General features: G+C 66.7%; 1 protein-coding gene across 5 annotated transcripts; it reads left to right on the plus strand.

The window, feature by feature from the left end:
- The first annotated feature begins 295 nt into the window (after positions 1-295).
- Positions 296-14,818, plus strand: CCDC88B (coiled-coil domain containing 88B). Of its 5 annotated transcripts, none has more exons than XM_036029669.1 (28): positions 296-651; positions 954-1,096; positions 1,247-1,358; positions 1,442-1,511; positions 1,598-1,656; positions 1,744-1,827; positions 1,907-2,050; positions 2,263-2,408; positions 2,546-2,627; positions 2,780-2,938; positions 3,603-3,749; positions 3,904-4,012; positions 4,208-4,344; positions 4,432-5,565; positions 8,485-8,612; positions 8,694-8,811; positions 9,618-9,716; positions 9,797-9,937; positions 10,479-10,735; positions 10,965-11,108; positions 11,287-11,473; positions 11,603-11,748; positions 12,008-12,106; positions 12,312-12,478; positions 12,720-12,833; positions 13,057-13,254; positions 13,417-13,494; positions 14,326-14,818. In XM_036029669.1, the coding sequence occupies exons 1-28, from the start codon at positions 592-594 to the stop codon at positions 14,379-14,381; spliced, it is 4,518 nt and encodes a 1,505-aa protein (XP_035885562.1). In that variant the 5' UTR covers positions 296-591; the 3' UTR covers positions 14,382-14,818. The 5 variants fall into 5 exon arrangements, with proteins under 5 accessions (XP_035885562.1, XP_035885560.1, XP_035885563.1 ...); XM_036029667.1 differs by having other exon boundaries at positions 297-651; positions 8,694-8,805; positions 9,612-9,716; XM_036029670.1 differs by having other exon boundaries at positions 297-651; positions 8,694-8,805; positions 9,612-9,716; positions 13,417-13,485.
- The last annotated feature ends 1,495 nt before the right edge of the window (positions 14,819-16,313 follow it).

Below are 16,313 nucleotides of genomic sequence, written 5' to 3' on the forward strand. Positions count from 1 at the left end.
TGTCCTCGGTCTAGATGTCCTGTCTCTCAGTCCAGTGTGCATAGAATATGGGAGTGGGGGCCAAAGCGGGGCGTGCTGGGGGAGCTGGCACCCGAGCCAGGCTTCGCGGGCAGGGCCACAGTTTGGGTAATTTGGAGACACATCCAGGGGCCAGGAAGCCAGCAAATGAGAAGATGCCGGTGCGGGTGCCCAGACTCCCCCTGTGATGCCAGAAGCCTTCTTGGAGGCCCTGTAAGGTGCAGGGAGGAGGGTCACCCTCTCTCGGGGTTCAAGTTGGGAAACAGAGGCCCGGAGGGGCGGAGAACTCACCTGACATTGTCCCCCAGGCCTCAAGAGTTGCAGGCCTTCCTCCCAGGGGAGTCCCACCTTCCCCTCTTTGTCTCAGTGCCTGCCAAAGATGCTGGGTCGATGCGGCGTGGCGAAGTGGGGGCAGAGGCAGGACTCTGGGGGCGCACAGGCCGGCCTGCACCCGGAAGGAGGAAGCGGTGCACGGCGTCTGTGGCTAGGCCTGGGATCCCCCCCCCCCGGGGACTTCCTCTTCCTCTCAGGGCAGGTATAGCCGCCACTGCGGGACCAACACCCTGACCTGTCATGGATGGGGCCAAGGGGCCCAGGCTCAGAGACTTCCTGAGTGGGAGCCTGGCCACCTGGGTGAGGCGGCAGGTGGAAGAGCGCTGGGGAAGGGAAGTGAGCCCAGGGAGCGGCTGGCGTCGCGGTGGGCAGAGCTGCGGTCTGGGGAGTGGGGGGGGGGACGTACGTGTGGGGCTGAAGTCCGGGCAGCTGCGAGGCAGGCAGGAAAAGGGGTCCAGTCCCCGGGGGGGCCAGAGACATTCAGGCTTTTGGTGAGGGGGGGGCTGTGTGGGCTCAGGGGGCAGGTCAAAGAAGCTGAGGATTTACTCTGTGAATGGGGGGGCTCCCATCTGGGCCGGCTGACCTGTCTTTGCTTCCCCCAGGCGCTGGGTCTGGCTGGGCTGGTGGGAGAGGCGGAAGAACCAGAGGGGGAAGAGGAGGAAGAAGGAGAGGGGCCCCTGTGTCCGGAGAAGAGGTTCTTGCATCTCAGCGATGGGGCCCTGCTCCTCCGGGTGCTGGGCATCATGTAAGGGGCATCAGGGCCAACTTAGGGGTCTGAGGGGAGGGGGCTGGGGCGGCTGGTGGACACAGCCTGAGGGCCGAGGGCAGAGCCTGGCTGAGGGGAGGCGGGTCCTTGATTGCCCCATCCAACCGATCACACCCCCTGGGTCCACAGCGCCCCTAGTTCCCGAGGGACCCCTCGGATGATCAGGGGCCCCGACGATCCCCCAGCTCGGCGGGTGCGGAACCTGAGCCACCTGTGGGGATGGCTGAGGGACTTCTACCAGGTGAGGGTTTGGGAGGGGAGGCTGAGCCTGGGAGCCCCCTCAGGAGGGCCCATCGCATGATCTCCCGCCCCCTCCGCCCCCAGGAGGAGCTGCAGCTGCTGATCCTGTCGCCACCCCCAGACCTCCAGACACTGGGGTTTGACCCCTTCTCAGGTAGGTACCCTCTCTCCCACCATCCCTCCCTGAGTCTAGCCCCCCTCCCCCCCACCTGTTAACCCCTTGTGGCTTGGGCCCTGCAGAGGAGGCAGTGGAGGAGCTGGAAGGCATCCTTCGGCTGCTGCTGGGGGCGTCGGTGCAGGTGAGTGGAGGAGGGAAGGGCAGCGTCCAGCTCCGGCCGTGGGGGGGGGGGCGCCCGCGTCAGCCTCTCCCACCGGTTCCCCTGCAGTGTGAGCATCGGGAGCTCTTCATCCGGCACATCCAGGGCCTCAGCCTGGAGGTCCAGAGTGAGCTGGCTGCTGCCATCCAGGAGGTACGGCTTTGGACCGGTGCCACCTGGGGACACCCTGCCCCCGACTTCTGAGGCTGATCTGCTCTCCCTGCCCACCCAGGTGACCCAACCTGGGGCGGGCGTGGTGCTGGCGTTGGCTGGGCCTGAGCCCGGAGAGCTGGCATCTCCAGAGCTGGAGATGCTGTCCCGGAACCTGATGGGGACACTGTTGAGACTGGCACGGGAGCGTGATGTGGGGGCCCAGGTAGGGGGCTTTGAGGGCCAAGTGGAGGAATGGGAGGGCCACGGAGACCCAGGTGTGTGGGGGAGATGGGGGTTGAGGCCCAGGTGTGGGGGTGGGCCTGGGGATCTTGGGCCAGCAGGGCTACAAGCTCCAGATTCACATGTGGTGGTTGAGGGCAGCTTTGGGGGGCATAAGGTGGGTTACTTCTGACCTCTGACCCTGATCTCCCACAGCGGCTGGCTGAACTGCTGCTGGAGCGACAGCCAACCCCCTTGCTGCCTGAGGCTCCTGCTGGGACCCCTCTGCAGGGCCCCTCGAACCACCTGGCCCTGCAGCTGGCCAACACCAAGGCCCAGCTGCGGCGCCTGCGCCAGGAGCTGTGAGTGCGGCAGGCTAGGCTCGGGACATGGGGGAGAGGGGCAGATGAGGCCTGGATGGGGGGGGGCCTGGCCCCACTTTTCAGGGATCAGGCTGGAGCTTGCCGGTCCCGAGCCCTCCAGGGTTTCTCTCCTCCAGGGAGGAGAAGGCCGAGCTGCTGCTGGACTCCCAGGAAGAGGTGCAGGGCTTAGAGGCTGACGTTCGAAGGCTCCGCCAGGAGGTGCGTTCCGATGCTCCCTGCCACCGCCATTATTTCCTAACCTTCTCCCCGCACCTCCTGCATCCCATTGCCTACCCCTACCCCGGCTCCTTGTGGTCCCCAATCCCTGTGACCACCGCTGGCCAGTCCCAGCTCCGCACCATCCGGCCTAGGCGCAGACGCTGTCGGGACAGGCCAAGAGAGCCGAGCTGTATCGCGAGGAGGTAGAGGCGCTGCGGGAGCGGGTGGGCCGCCTGCCCCGGCTGCAGGAGGAGCTGCGACGCTGCCGCGAGCGGCTGCAGGTGGCCGAAGCCTGCAAGGGCCAGTTGGAGGTGAGTCCGGTGGCAGTGCTGAGGGAGGGTGGGGCTTGCGGAGGGGCGGGGGCGGGGGCTGAGGGGAGACGAGTGGACCAAGAGGAGGAGGAGCAAACGTGGCCCTAGAGAAGAGTCAGGCCTTACCGAGGGAACAGGCGTGGCTAGGAGAAATGGGTGAGGTGGTGTCTGCGGAAAGGCCCTCAGGAGGATGGGGCAGATGGAGTGGGGGGTGGGGGGTGGGGGGGTGGGGGGGGTAAGGTAGGGGTTGTAGGCAAGGTTGGGTCCTAGGGAGGAGGGCAGGGCCCAGTGCAGTGGAGATGGTATCGGATAGAGTCCTTAGCAGTGGGGCCTAATAAGTAGGGCCTAGAAGGCTGCGACCTTGGAAGGCAGTTTCTGGGGAGAAGGGGCGGGCCCACATAGAAGAGTAGGCGGGGCTCACGTAGAAGAGTAGGCGGGGCCCACATAGGAGAGTAGGAGGGGCCTACATAGGAGAAGGGCGGGGCCTACATAGGAGAAGGGCGGGGCCAGGTGCTAGGCGAGTGGTGCCTGGAAAAAGAGCCTGCAGAGGACCCGGCAGACGGAGCGGGGAGGTGTGGGGTCTGGTGGGGGTGAGGAGGCAGGACCTGCGGCCCTGGAGTGCTGGGGGCCAGGGCACTGGCTCTCTGCGCCCCCTTCCCCGCAGGAGGAGCGAGCGCTCTCTGGGACTCTGGAGGCGGCGAAGGCCCTGCTGGAGGAGCAGCTGGAGGCCGCCCAGGAGCGATGTGCTCGGCTGCACGAGACCCAGCGGGAGAACCTGCTTCTGCGGACCCGGTTGGGCGAGGCTCATGCGGTGAGCTTGCCAGCGGGACCCCAGCGGTGCCGCGGGGTCCCCTGGTGATCCCTGTGACCCCTACTCCCAGTGTTCTCCAGTGACCCTCTAGCCCACACACTGGTCTTGGTAGGGAAGGCTTGTCTGACCCTGCTCTCCCTGCCCCGCCCCCCAGGAGCTGGCCTCTCTGCGGCATCAGGTGGACCAGCTGGCAGAGGAGAATGTGGAGCTGGAGCTGGAACTTCAGCGGAGCCTGGAGCCGCCCCCGGGCTCTCCTGGGGAGGGTGAGTGGTGCCCCAGTGGAGGGGCTGGGGGGGGGCTGCCTGTGTTTTCCTGCAGCTGTGGTAGGGATGGCTCCTGACTTTGTCCCTCCCCCCAGGTCTCTGGGGGTGTAGGGGTGTGGGGGTGTAGGGGAGGAGCCAGGTGGTGTGGCAGGACTAAGCATGAGGAGGGTCCTGACCTCATCTCATGTGCCCCAGCACCCCTGCCAGGAGCAGCCCCCTCGATACAGGATGAAGTGAAGGAGGCAGAGGCTGGCCGTCTGCGGACCCTGGAGCGAGAGAATCAGGAGCTTCGCGCCCTGCTGCAGGTGTTACAGGGGCAGCCAGGTGGCCAGGTGAGTGAGCGCCCTTCCCTGACCGTCCCAGTAGGGCCTTCCTGGTGGCTTCTGCTGGGCTGGACCATCCCTCTCGTGTGCCCTCAGCCCCCCCTGCTGGAGGAGCAGAACCAGAGGGAAGCTTCCATGGTTCCAGAGCTGGCGGTGGCTCGCCAGACTTGCCTGGCCTCAGACCATGGCCCCCAGGGTCTGGTTGGCCAGGGGGGCAACGAAGACCCCCAGACCTCGGACTCGGCTTCCCCGGCATCAGACTCAGCCCCCAAGGGGTCAGCGGAGTGTCCCCAGACATCTGATCCAGACACTCAAGCAACAGAGAGGCCCCTCCGGACGGCTGCCACGGCCCCCCAGACCTCAGATGTGCTGGCCCAAGAGTCAGGTCCCGCTGAGGAGACACAGGAGGCCCTGGAGAGGTCTGACTGCGGAGCCCCTCGCCAGACCTCTGCCTCCGAGGCCCCCCCACAAGGTCCAGAGAGCAAGATCCAGGCCCAGCAGTTGTTGGAAGGAGGGACTGGGGAGTCCGTGCCGGAGGCCCAGGGTCTGAGACAGGAGGCGCCTGCAAGCAAGCCTGGACCCACAGAGCCCTGCCTCCCCGTGCAGCTGGAGGAGCCGGAGCCCTCAGGCCAGCGGCCGGCCTTGCCCGAGGGGCAAACAGAGGCCAGAGAGCAGGACCAGAGGCTGGAGGGGATGACCAGGGACCCAGCCCAGAAGCCGGAAAGGGCTCCTGATGCCCAGGCCTTGGAGAGTCCAACCGCAGGGGAGACCCTGACCCGTGGTGGCCCAGAGCAGGAGGCCCTCAGGGAGGAGGTGGCTCGGCTGAGGCGAGAGGCTGAGGCCCTTCGGGCTGAGCTGGAGGTCCAGGCTCGGAGGCTGGAGGCCCGAGGCGCAGAGGCAGCTCGCCTCTCCGAGGAGCTGGCGCAGGCTCGGAGGGCAGAGGCCGAGGCCCACCGGGAGGCGGAGGCCCAGGCCCAGGAGCAGGCCCGGCTGCGGGAGGCCGTGGAGGCAGCCGGACGGGAGCTGGAGGCAGCGTCGCGGGAGCGGGAGGCGCTGGCGGAGGCGCTGGCGGCGGCGGGCCGGGAGCGGAGGCAGTGGGAGCGCGAGGCGCCCCGGCTGCGGGCCCGGGCTGAGGCCGCGGAGGAGCGGCTGCAGGCGCTGGAGGGCGAGAGCCGCCAGCACCTAGAGGAGGCCGAGAGGGAGCGCCGGGAGAGGCAGGCCCTCCAAGAGGTACGTGGGGGCTCACGTTCGTCACGTTCGTTCATCTGGCGTCAGGAAATGGGGTGCCAGGCCAGCGGCTGGAGTTTGGGGTTATTCATTATATCCGCAGCCGCTGAGTGCCCAGCATCTAGTTGGGACTGGAGATGAAAAGGTAAAATCCATTCCTGCCTTCCCGAGGCACTCCTGACCCGGAAAGGGGCGCATGTCCGCACCTCTGGTTGGGGGGTGTGGCTTTGGGGGGGGTGAGAGTGTGGCGGGGAGCCAGAGTGCCTCTCTGACCGCAGCAGCTGCTCACCCGCACCCCAGCGCCTCCTTCTGTACAAGGGAGGTACTCTTCACAGCTGCCCTGGCGGGTCTTCTGGAAGACCAGAGGAGGTGGCCGTGGGAGAGCCCAGTGCGTGCTGGCCAGACAGTTAGGACGAGCAAAGCACTGTGGGAGCCTGCGGGAGAGGGAGCTGATGCCAGCGTTGGGGCAAGGAGGCTGGGGTGGCGGGGTGGTTCTGAGGAACGGTCAAGATTTCATTATATAGGGAAGGGTAGTTCATGCCAAGGGACCAGCCAGTGCAGAGACTGGAAGGCTGTAAGGATTTTCAGGGCCCAGGAGGAGTAGGCGGATGGGGGCCGGAGGGGTGTGCTGGGCCGGCTTTTCAGGTGTTTGAGCTCCGTCCCCAGGCCTGGAGAGCCTCCCAGGGGTGTGGCTGACCCCGTGGGAGTCTGGGTTTGAGGAGGGTCACCTCGGCGTGCAGGCCTGGGGCCCTTAGGAGGCTGTGCCTGTGGTCCAGGTGGCAGGTGGGGTTGGCTGGAATGGGACAGACGACGGAAGAGAGAGAAAGCCTGGAACCCCCTTTGTTCATTCGCTCAAGCATGCTTGGGGGCGTCTCTTTGGCGCCAGGCCCCATACCAGGCAGCCAGCACGCCTGTACTTGCGGCAGTGCTCCCCATCTGGGGTGGAGACTCACCTGTGCAGGGAGCTGGGACACGTCAGGGAAGGCTTCCTGGAGGAGGAGAGAGAATGGCAGCGAGCAAGGAGGTGCAGGCAGAGTGTGTCAGGGTGGAGTGCGAGGCAGGGAGTGGAGGGAGGTGAGAATTCCTTTAGCAGGGCTCCTGCTGGGCAGGGCCTCATCCTCCTTCGAAGCGAAGAGGGAGTTGTGGCTTTTCTCACGAGGGCAGCGGGAGCCACCGGGGCAGAGTGGACAGGGCCCTGTGCTGAAAGGCCCCTCGGGGGACTCCGAGGAGACAGCGAGGCGATGGGGAGGGGGTTCGGGTCCGAGGGCTCCAGTGCTGTGGGCAGGTTGTGCCTCAGACAGGAACTGAACTTCCACTTGACAGTTTCCAGCTTCATCCCTGTTGTGTCGGACAAGGACACTGAGGTCCAGAAGGGAGAATTGTCTCCGGGACTCCTTCCAGCGGAGCGGGGCGGGGAGCACGCGGTTAGGCTGACCGGGGGTCGGGCAGGGTGCAGGACAGGCCTGGGGAGGGTAAGAAGTCGGGGTGTGGGTCAGAGGGCAAAGCTGAGAAGCTGTCTCTGGGGTCTGCTCTGTAGGATGTGACGGAGACGCTGCCAGGCAGACCTGGGTTAGAGCCCGAATGCCCTCCTTCGCTGTGTGGCTTGGGGCAAGTTACTTAACCTCTCTGAGTCCCAGTTTACTCAGCTGTGACACTGGGCTGGAAGCGACCTGCCTCACGGGATGCTGTAAGATAATGAACGTAGGGAGCTCGGGGCAGCCGTGGAGAGGGAGCCCCGCAGGCGGGCAGTGAAGGTGAGGGCGGGGCGGGCCGGCTGGAAGAGCCAGCTCTGAGGACTGAGAGGGTGGAGGAGGCTTCGGATTAGGTGGGGAATTTGGTGGTGTTTCCTGGTCAGGGCACTTCCTGGTGATAACTGGCAGTGGCACCACAGGAGGTGACCAGCTGGAGGGAGGTCCGGGAAGCAGGGGCCCAGGCGGCTGTCCACATGGGCCTCCTGGGCTGGGTGGCAGGCAGGAGGTGCAGTGGAGGGGGTACCAGGAGCCTGTGGCCTGGGCCTGGAGGAGGGCTGGGCGGGAGTCTGGGCTGAGGTCCAGGTCTCCTTCCTTGGACTGCGATTCTGATCTTCAGCCCCTGGCTGCCAGCAGCAGGGCATCATGGGACTTGTAGTTTTTCAGTGAGAGGCACTGGGCAAGGGTGCCTGGAAGTCCACTGATCCTGGGGGGAGGCCTGAGGTTGGGGGGTGGGGGGGTGTTGCTAAGCCAGGAAGGTCAGAGCACAGGCTGTAGACCCGGCTCCCACAGGCAGGGTTAGGCAGGCCGCTTGGCCAGAGCGGGCCCTTCCCTGTGGCTTTATCCTGCCAGGGCCCCCACCCCCCAGAGTGGTTTGGTCTACCTCCCTCTGGGGCCCGCAGCTCAAAGTGGGCCTCCTGCCCCGCTCTGCAATGGTGTGGCCCAACTGCCAGAGGCCCGCTGGCCCCAGCATCTCTTGTCCTCCCCCGCCCAGCCCCCACTGTGGTTAGGCCTGGTGTTCACCAAGTTCCTGTCTTCTCTGGCCATCCCCGGTGGCTGTGGGCGCTCTGCAGACCTGCCCCCGCTGAGCCCCTTCCCTTCACATGGCTAGTGTGGCCGCAGCATGTAGGACACACCGAGCTGTCCCCGGGCGCGCCAGGAACCATAGGCTCAGAGAGGTGAAGATGCCCAGCAAGTGCCAGGAGCCTCCCTCCCACCGGCCAGGCTCACAACGCTCAGTTCTTTCACGCCCACTTGGCAGGGTGACCAGGCTTTGCTCCCGTTTTACAGACCGGGGAGTAGAGGCCCAGAGGGTTAAAGATGTCTGTCTAGGGGGACACAGCAAGGACAGAAAGCCGGGTCTCCTGACTCTCAGGCCTCTGCGTCTGTCGCCTCCCTGGGTGAAGACAGCGGTCTGTCCTTTTGGCCCTGAGCCTGCGCTGTCTGCCCTCAGGATCTGGAGAAGGCTGTGGTGCGGGGCCAGGAGCTGGGGGCCCGCTTGGAGCGCCTGCAGCATGAGCTGGAGCAGGCGACGCTGGAGCGCCAGGAGTTTCTGCGGGAACAGGAGCTGCAGCACCAGAGGTGGGGACGTCGTTGTCGGGGAGGCAGAGAGGGCCGGGCGCGGGCTCGAGGCGAGGTAGATGCTCAGGTTTCTCCCGGCAGGTACGAGAGCCTGGAGCAGCGACTGAAAACGGAGCTGCAGGCGGTGGCCACCAGCAAGGAAGAGGCGCTGATGGAGCTCAAGAAGAGGGCCCTGCAGCTGGAAGAAGAGCTGCGACAGGCGAGACTTCAGCCCCGGGGCGCCGCGGGCCTTGTCCCGCCCCTCCCTCCCTCCTGCACGGGGAAGAGCAAGGCTGCCTGGGCTCTCCTCCTCCAGGGCCCCTCTGGCCTTGGCACTTGCCTCTTGGCCAGGAGCTGCTCACCATGCGCCCTGCTCTGGGGCCCGCTGGAAGGAGCACTGCGCTGGGAGTCAAGCTGGCTCCGCAAGGCCGGGTGGTCTTCTGGGGGCCTCGTTTCCCCATTCCTCAAACGCACAGAACCTGGTGGCTGTGCTCTGAGGTGGCTGCTGTGTGTTTGTTGCTCGCCCCACCCCCCACCTTCTAGTAAGATCAATGACTGTCACTGTGATAAGTTGGTTGTCATTTCTGACATCCCTGTGGCATATGGGCTCCGCGCTGTGGTGTGGTGGAGCCGACACCAGGCCACCGTGCTCAGGGAGCGCACAGTCCCCCTGGGACAGAGGCAGGAGACCAGGAGGCCCTCGCATGGTGTCAGGGGCTGGGGACACCCGGCAGGCTGCCTTGTTGGTGTGTATGGGGTGGGTCAGGGGAGGCTTTCTGGAGAAAGCGACATTGGAGCCCGGGCCCAGAGGAAGAGCAGCACATGCAGGAGAAGCAGCAGGGCAAGGCCTGTGCTGCAGAACCGCGGGGAAGGTGGGTGGGGCAGGGCAGGGAGTGAGGGAGCGACGGAACCCTGAACCCCTGAGTGCAGGGTTGTGGCGCAAGGGGCCACCCCTCTGCAAGGTCCCTGTGCCCTCCCCAAGCACTGCCAGTCCCCTGTGTGACCTCCCAGGGCCTCTCCTTGCAGCTGCGCCAGGGACCCGCGGCGGGCCAGGGGCCTGAGGAACACTCGGAGCCGAGGGACATGGAGGCCCAGAGCGGGCGGCTCGTCGAGGTTGAGCGCAGTGTGAGTGGCAGACCGTGGTGGGCGTGGGGGCTGGGAGGGCCGTGGCCTGGCCACTGCTAACTCCCCTCTCCGCTGAGCAGAATGCGACGCTGGTGGCCGAAAAGGCAGCTCTGCAGGGGCAGCTGCAGCTGCTGGAGGGGCAGCTGGGAAGCCTGCAGGGGCGGGCCCAGGAGCTGCTGCTGCAGAGCCAGCGGGCACAGGAGCACAGCAGTCGCCTGCAGGTGGGTGGCGGCCGGGTGCCCATTCCCCATGCCATGCCTGCCCACTGCCCACTGCCCCCTGCCCCTTTTGTGCTGTGTCCTGACCCTTTTCCCTGCCTCAGCTCCCAGCCGACTATCTCTCCCTGTTCCCTAGTCACGTGTCTGTGCCCCGACCCCAGCCACCTTGTTCTGCCTCCCTCCTTCCTACCCCTGCCCACCTCCACTTCCCCGTCCACCTGCCTCCAGCCCTCGCGCCTGTGCCCGTATAGTCTGGTCTCCAGCCCTCTTCTTCACAGCCAGCCATCAGTTCCATTAGTTCCGAGCGCTCTCCCGGCCCACCCCAGCCCCGTCTGTCCCATCTCTGCCCTGTGCCTCTCGTGCCCCTCTCCATGGCCTGGCACCAGCCATGACACCTCTCCCCACTGCTCGCCCATTAGCCTCTGCCTCCGTCTCCCTGCTGCCCCCACCCCAGCCCGGGGCCACCTCCGCAGCTTTCTCTCCTTGTCCTCCCCTGCCCTGCTCTCTTTCTGGCCTGCGGTGCACGCTCCCTCCTCTGGCCTAGGCCGAGAAGTCTGTGCTGGAGGTGCAGGGCCAGGAGCTGCACAAGAAGCTGGGGGTGCTGGAGGAGGAGGTGCGGGTGGCGCGGCAGTCCCAGGAGGAGACCCGCAGGCAGCAGCAGTCCCTGCTGCGGGACCACGAGTCCCTGGCCCAGCTGCAGCGGCGGCAGGAGGCCGAGCTGGAGGGGCTGCTGGCCCGGCACCGAGACCTCAAGGCCAACATGCGGGCGCTGGAGCTCGCCCACCGGGAGCTGCAGGGCAGGTGCGTCTCCCCCAAACACCCCCTCTCCCTGAGGGGAAACGCCACCACCTGGAGCCTCACTGCTGTGCCCTTTCCTGGCACCTGTGTGAGCACCTGGCGCAATATGCTGCCCTGTGGCTTTGCCTGGGGCTATGTGTAGGAGATGGCAGGCCCCCAGTTCAGACAGTCCGGCTGCCTGCTCGCCCTGCCCCCGGGTCCCGGCAGCCCTCTCAGCCCCTGTCCATGGCAGGCACGAGCAGCTGCAGGCCCAGAGGGCCAACGTGGAGGCGCAGGAGTTGGCCCTGCTGGCGGAGCGTGAACGCCTGATGCAGGACGGGCATCGGCAGCGGGGCCTCGAGGAGGAGCTGCGGAGGCTGCAGAGCGAGCACGACAGGTATCAGCCTCTCGGGCCAGGTCTCAGTGTTTCCCTCTGTGAAGTGGGTTGGTGGTGACTCAGTCCCTGTCCCTGTGGGGTCCTGCTTTGCCTCTCTCGAGCACACCTCCGGGCCTCAGGAGGAGCCCGGGGTGGGGGGGCAAGTCCCCTCTGAGAACGGCTCTTTCTGCCTCCACAGGGCTCAGAAGCTGCTGGCAGAGGTGTCCCGGGAGCGGGGTGAGCTGCAGGGTGAACGCGGGGAGCTGCGGAGCCGGCTGGCGCGGCTGGAGCTGGAGCGGGCACAGCTGGAGATGCAGAGCCAGCGGCTGCGGGAGTCCAACCAGCAGCTGGACCTGAGTGCCTGCCGGCTGACCACACAGTGCGAGGTGTGGGGAGGGGCGGGCGGTGGCTGCAGCGGGGCCGGAGGGTGCTGGAGGGCAGGGGTGGGCTGGCGTGGAGAGTAGCCAGCCTCAGCCCCTTGAACCTCCACCCGGTCTGCCGTCTGTCCCCAACAGCTGTTGACAGAGCTGCGGAGCGCCCAGGAGGAGGAGAACCGGCAGCTGCTGGCCGAGGTGCAGGCCCTGAGCCGCGAGAACCGGCAGCTCCTGGAGCGCAGCCTGGAGAGCCGGGACCACCTGCACCGAGAGCAGCGCGAGTACCTGTGAGCAGGTTGGGGGTGGGCAGCGGACTGCGGGGGCCGGAGCCGGTCCTGCAGACCCCTATGGTTGCTCAGGGGGAGATGCCCGGAGGCCCCCTGGGGGTCTGGGGCACTTTGTCACCCCACACAGGAGTGTGTCAGGGTGCTCACACCTGGCAGGGCCGTACCTGCTGGACCCCGAGCCTTGCTCCTGTCCGGGCCTGGTGGGGCCTCATGCTGCGTGCTCACTCCTGCCCCCCCACCCGTCCCCTCACACGCCCAGGGACCAGCTCAACGCCCTGCGCCGTGAGAAGCAGAAGCTGGTAGAGAAGATCATGGACCAGTACCGCGTGCTGGAGCCTGGGCCCCTGCCCCGGACCAAGTGAGTGGTCCCTCGCCCCCCAGGCCGGGGTCCTTCAGATCTCGACCCTGCCTGCCCTCTGACCGCGGCCCAGCCCAGGCCCAGGCCCAGGCCCAGGCCCAGGCCCAGGCCCAGTGAGGGTTTGCCTGGCCTTCACATCCCCAACACGACCCTCTTGCCCTCTTCCTCTGTGGCCTCACTCCCTCTTGTGCCCTCTTGCCCCCAGGAAGGGCAGCTGGCTGACAGACAAGGTGAAGAGGCTGATACGGCCCCGGCGGGAGGGGGGCCTCCATGGGGGGCCACGCCCGTGGGTCGATGGGGCTGGCAGCACCGAGAGCCTGGGGGGCCCCCCTGAGCCGGAGCTCTTCGAGGGCAGGGAGGCAGATGGGACAGGTGGGTCTGGGGCAGGGGACCGGGTCGGTCCCTACCCCTTGTCCTTTATCCCCCACCCTGGCTCCTGCCAATGCCTCTGGCCTCCTCCTTCCTGCGTGTCTCATACATGTTCCCCGATGGCCTTCCCTGCTGACCCCAGACGGGGCCCGTGGTGCTTTGCTCTGTGTCCCTGCTGCGTCCCCCCCATCGGGCACCTCCCTCCAGCCTGCGCCGCCACCCACCCCGTCCTGCCCATCCACAGTGGTGCCTGGGACCTCGGAGCGGCAGGGGGCTTTAGTGAGAGGTCATTCATTCCAGTCAGCAGACGAGGAAGCCGAGGCTCGGGGAGGGGCAGCGCCTCGCCCAAGGCCACCGAGTGAGTTAGTGTCAGCGCCAGCACAGGGTCCTGCCTCCGGCCCCCTCCCGCGTTCACCCAGGCCCCGCCCCGCATTCACTCAGGCCCCGCCCCTCCCCTGCAGCCTCCTCGCCCTGCCCCTGTGCAGCTTTACCCCTCCGCCCCCCACGCTGCCCGGCCCCTCTCCAACCCCCCCGCCTCCACACACACCGCTCTGATGCCCCCTTGCCTGTGCCCCCTGCAGGGTCCCCTTCACCGGCACCCATGCGCCGGGCCCAAAGCTCCCTCTGCCTGCGGGATGAGACTCTGGCAGGCGCGCAGCGGCGGAAGCTCAGCTCCCGGTTCCCGGTGGGGCGAAGCTCTGAGTCTTTCAGCCCCGGGGACACCCCCCGGCAGCGATTCCGACGGCGTCCACTGGGGCCGCTCGGCTCCTCTGGCAAGGGTGAGGGACGAGGGGCCCCGCTCATGAGCCCCCAGCTCCCCGTGGAGCCACCCACTGACTCCTTGGGGGAGGGGGGTGCCCTGAGTCTCCCCACAAGCCTGCCCACCCCTGTCCTGGCCCTGGTGGCCCAGCAGCTGCCTTGTGCCCCCCACCCCCCCCCAGGCCCCGGAGTGGGATGGGACGGCTCCGTCGAGACCCTGGCGGAACACGAAGCAGATGCCGGCGGAGAGGGTGAGTGGGGTGTCCACCCTGCGCGTGGCTCTGGCCGCGCTCCTTCCTCCGCTCACTGGTCTGACGGTGAGCTTTCATGCGGGCGGGTGACGAGCCGGCAGGGGGACAGCGGGGGCAGCGGGGGACATTCGGGTGTGGAAGGCAGGCAGGGACCCATGTGCAGAGAACAGTAATTATCTGTGACAGTCCCAGAGAAAGAAGGTGTGAGCTACATGGATAACGTGAACATTTTTAGTGGCCTCATCAGAGACAGGTAAAAAGAGACAGGTACCATGAATTTTAATAGCATATTTTATTTAACGCCATAAGCCTGAATCATTACCAGTTCAACACGCCGCCCGTGTAAAAGAGCCGGTCACAAGGTAGTCTAGGCTATTTTCTCCTTCGGAGCCTTTCCAGTGTAGTGGTGTTTCGCACCCCAGCCCCCGCGGCCCGGGCCGGCCACGTCTCACCTGCTCAGTCTGCCTCGGGCAGCCGAGCCCTGGGTCGCGGGAGCTGGGGATGTGCTGGGCAAGGAGGACAGCAGGGTGAGAGGGGTCAGAAGCGCTGGGTGGGTGGGGGTGCAGCTTTAATGAGGGTGCTCTGGGGAGGTGAAGTTGGAGCGGAGACCAGGAGGGGAGGAGAGTTTGCAGTGCTGACACGTCCGGCGAACGGCACTGTAGGCGGAGGGAGCGGAGGCCTGGCCAGGCGGCTGGTGCCGCTGGGATGAGACGGGGAGAGCTGAGAGAAGGTTAGAGGGGCGGAGGGTGGGCAGGAGACCTAGGGCCCCGCGGGTCAAGTCCCCTGCTGGGAGCCCCCCCCTCCAAGGGAGTGGGCCTGAGCTGAGTCTTTTCCTTCCAGACCTCAAGGTACAGGAGCCGGAGAAAAAACCTCTCGCCCCTTCCCTTAGCCAGTGACACGGAGTGGCCGGGGAGCTTGGAAGTGCGGTCCCCTTGCCGCTGGAGTCCCAGTAGGGGCCCCAGGCAGCCCAAGAACTTGGGGAGCCAGGGCCTCCGGGACAAGTCCTGGCACAGGGAGGCCCAGGACCCTCGGTCCTCCACGGCTGGTGCTGGGACCCTGAGATGGAGCTGGGACAAGCGGGCAAGCAGCGGGGACTGGGGGCCCCCACGAGCCATTGCTGGCCGAGGCTCCGGCTCTGCCCCGAGGCCCTTGCCGAGGAGGCGGTTCCTGGAGGACGACCCGGGCGGCAGAGGCAGGCAGGAGTGGACAAGGGAGCCCCCTCTCCGGCCCCGGCCCGGAGCCAAGGACCATTCCCTGGAGACTGTGGCCTGGACCTACCTCTGAGCCTTGGCTGGGACACGAGGAGCACGAGAATAAAGCTGGGTCACAGCCACCCGAGTCTGCGCACTGTGTCTGTGGCTGTGTCCAGAGCCTCGAGACGCCAGGGTCGCCTGCAGCGGGGAGTCTTCCGCTGGTGGGGCCTGGGGCCACTGCCATCCTCCCCCCGCCGCAGGGCAGGGCAGGGGCCAGGGGGCTTGCCTGTGGGGTCCCAGTGGGGTGGGGAGGAGAGCGGGGGTCTGGGTAGCCAGAAGTGGGTGGGGCCTGAATTGGGGCTCAGCCTTTGCTTACAAAGGGGGGTCTGGGCTCTGGGGTCGGGGAGGTAAACCCCGGAGGCCCTGCCCTCCCCTCCCTGGCACCCTCTCCTTTCACTGTTTCCTGTCTCCTTACCATTTCTGCCCCACCCCTTTGGGCTGGGGCCGCTGCCCAGGGAGCTCACAGCCTGGTGACTGTCACCTAGTACTGAGGCTGTCACGGAGGGATACAGGGAGTGGTAAGGACACAGGGCCTCTGGGATGACATCCAGGAAAAGGGCAATTAGGCTGGGTGGCAGGAAGTGAGTCAAGGCACCTGGGGCTGCCCCGGCCAGGGCGGCTGGGCGGGTTTCCCAGGCCAGGGCGGGGCCGCCCAGGCCGGGGTGAGGCGGCCTGAACCCGGGGGGCAGGCAGCGCTGGGGCGGGGGGCCGGACCAGCCTCCCCAGGGCCACCCGCAGCATCTCAACTCGGTTTCCGCAGCCCCTGGGGGAACACCGGCTGCTCTGCCTGCCTCCTCTGAGCTCGGGTTTCAGAGGCTGATGGGGTGGGCGTGAGCCCCCTGGCCTCCAGCTGCAGGCCCCCTCCTGCAGGCCTTGGGATGGCAGTTTGACAGCTGCCCCGCCCTGGTGGTGGCCCCTGTCCGTTGTCAGGGAGTGGGACGAAGCGCTGCAGGCCAGGCCAGCCCAGCCAGGGCTGTGGGCCTGATGGTGGAGGAGGCCACCCCTGTGCGGCTCTGACGCCCCTTTTTGGGGCCTGCTGTGGGCTCTGTGTGGGTACAGAGTCAGGCTTGGGGGCGCCGGGGGCAGGACCACATGAGGGGCGTGTGGTGCTGGGTGGGCTTGTGGAGGGGGCTGAGGCCTGGGGTGCTTTTGCAGGTCAGCTATGAAGAGATCCCCACATCTCTCCCTGCCACCGCGTGGGGCTTGGCTCCAGCATGCTCTCAGCGCCCCCTCTAGGTGCTCCCTGGATGGGGGGAGTCCACAGACAGGGCTGTGGTCAGCAGGGCACCTGAGCTCCTAGACACCCCCCCTAACCTGTTCTAAAGGCTCTTTCCCAGGGGAGAGGGTCCCGGTTGGACTGTGTGGCTTCCAGGACCCAAACTCCCTCTTAGGCTGCTCCGAGGGCAGTGGGCCACCTTGAGTGACAGGGGCTGGACTGACCCTGTGCTGGCAGCCACTGGACAAGGACAGTGGTGTGGCCTCAGGCTGCAGATCTGTCAAGGGGACTTGGAAGCCCTTCCCTCTTTGCAGCCTTCACGGAGCGATTAAAAAAAAAAAAGTGGTGGGCTCTGAGTT

This window comes from Phyllostomus discolor, chromosome 6 (assembly GCF_004126475.2).
Source record: "Phyllostomus discolor isolate MPI-MPIP mPhyDis1 chromosome 6, mPhyDis1.pri.v3, whole genome shotgun sequence".
NCBI classification, from domain to species: Eukaryota; Metazoa; Chordata; class Mammalia; order Chiroptera; family Phyllostomidae; genus Phyllostomus; species Phyllostomus discolor.

Excerpts from the sequence above, each read along its gene's own strand:
- CCDC88B (XM_036029669.1), top strand. The coding sequence starts at position 592 with ATGGATGGGGCCAAGGGGCCCAGGCTCAGAGACTTCCTGAGTGGGAGC. Across the intron at positions 1,512-1,597 it reads GGGGTTTGACCCCTTCTCAG|AGGAGGCAGTGGAGGAGCTG; the intron begins GTAGGTACCCTC and ends TGGGCCCTGCAG. Across the intron at positions 11,749-12,007 it reads CGAGAGCAGCGCGAGTACCT|GGACCAGCTCAACGCCCTGC; the intron begins GTGAGCAGGTTG and ends TCACACGCCCAG.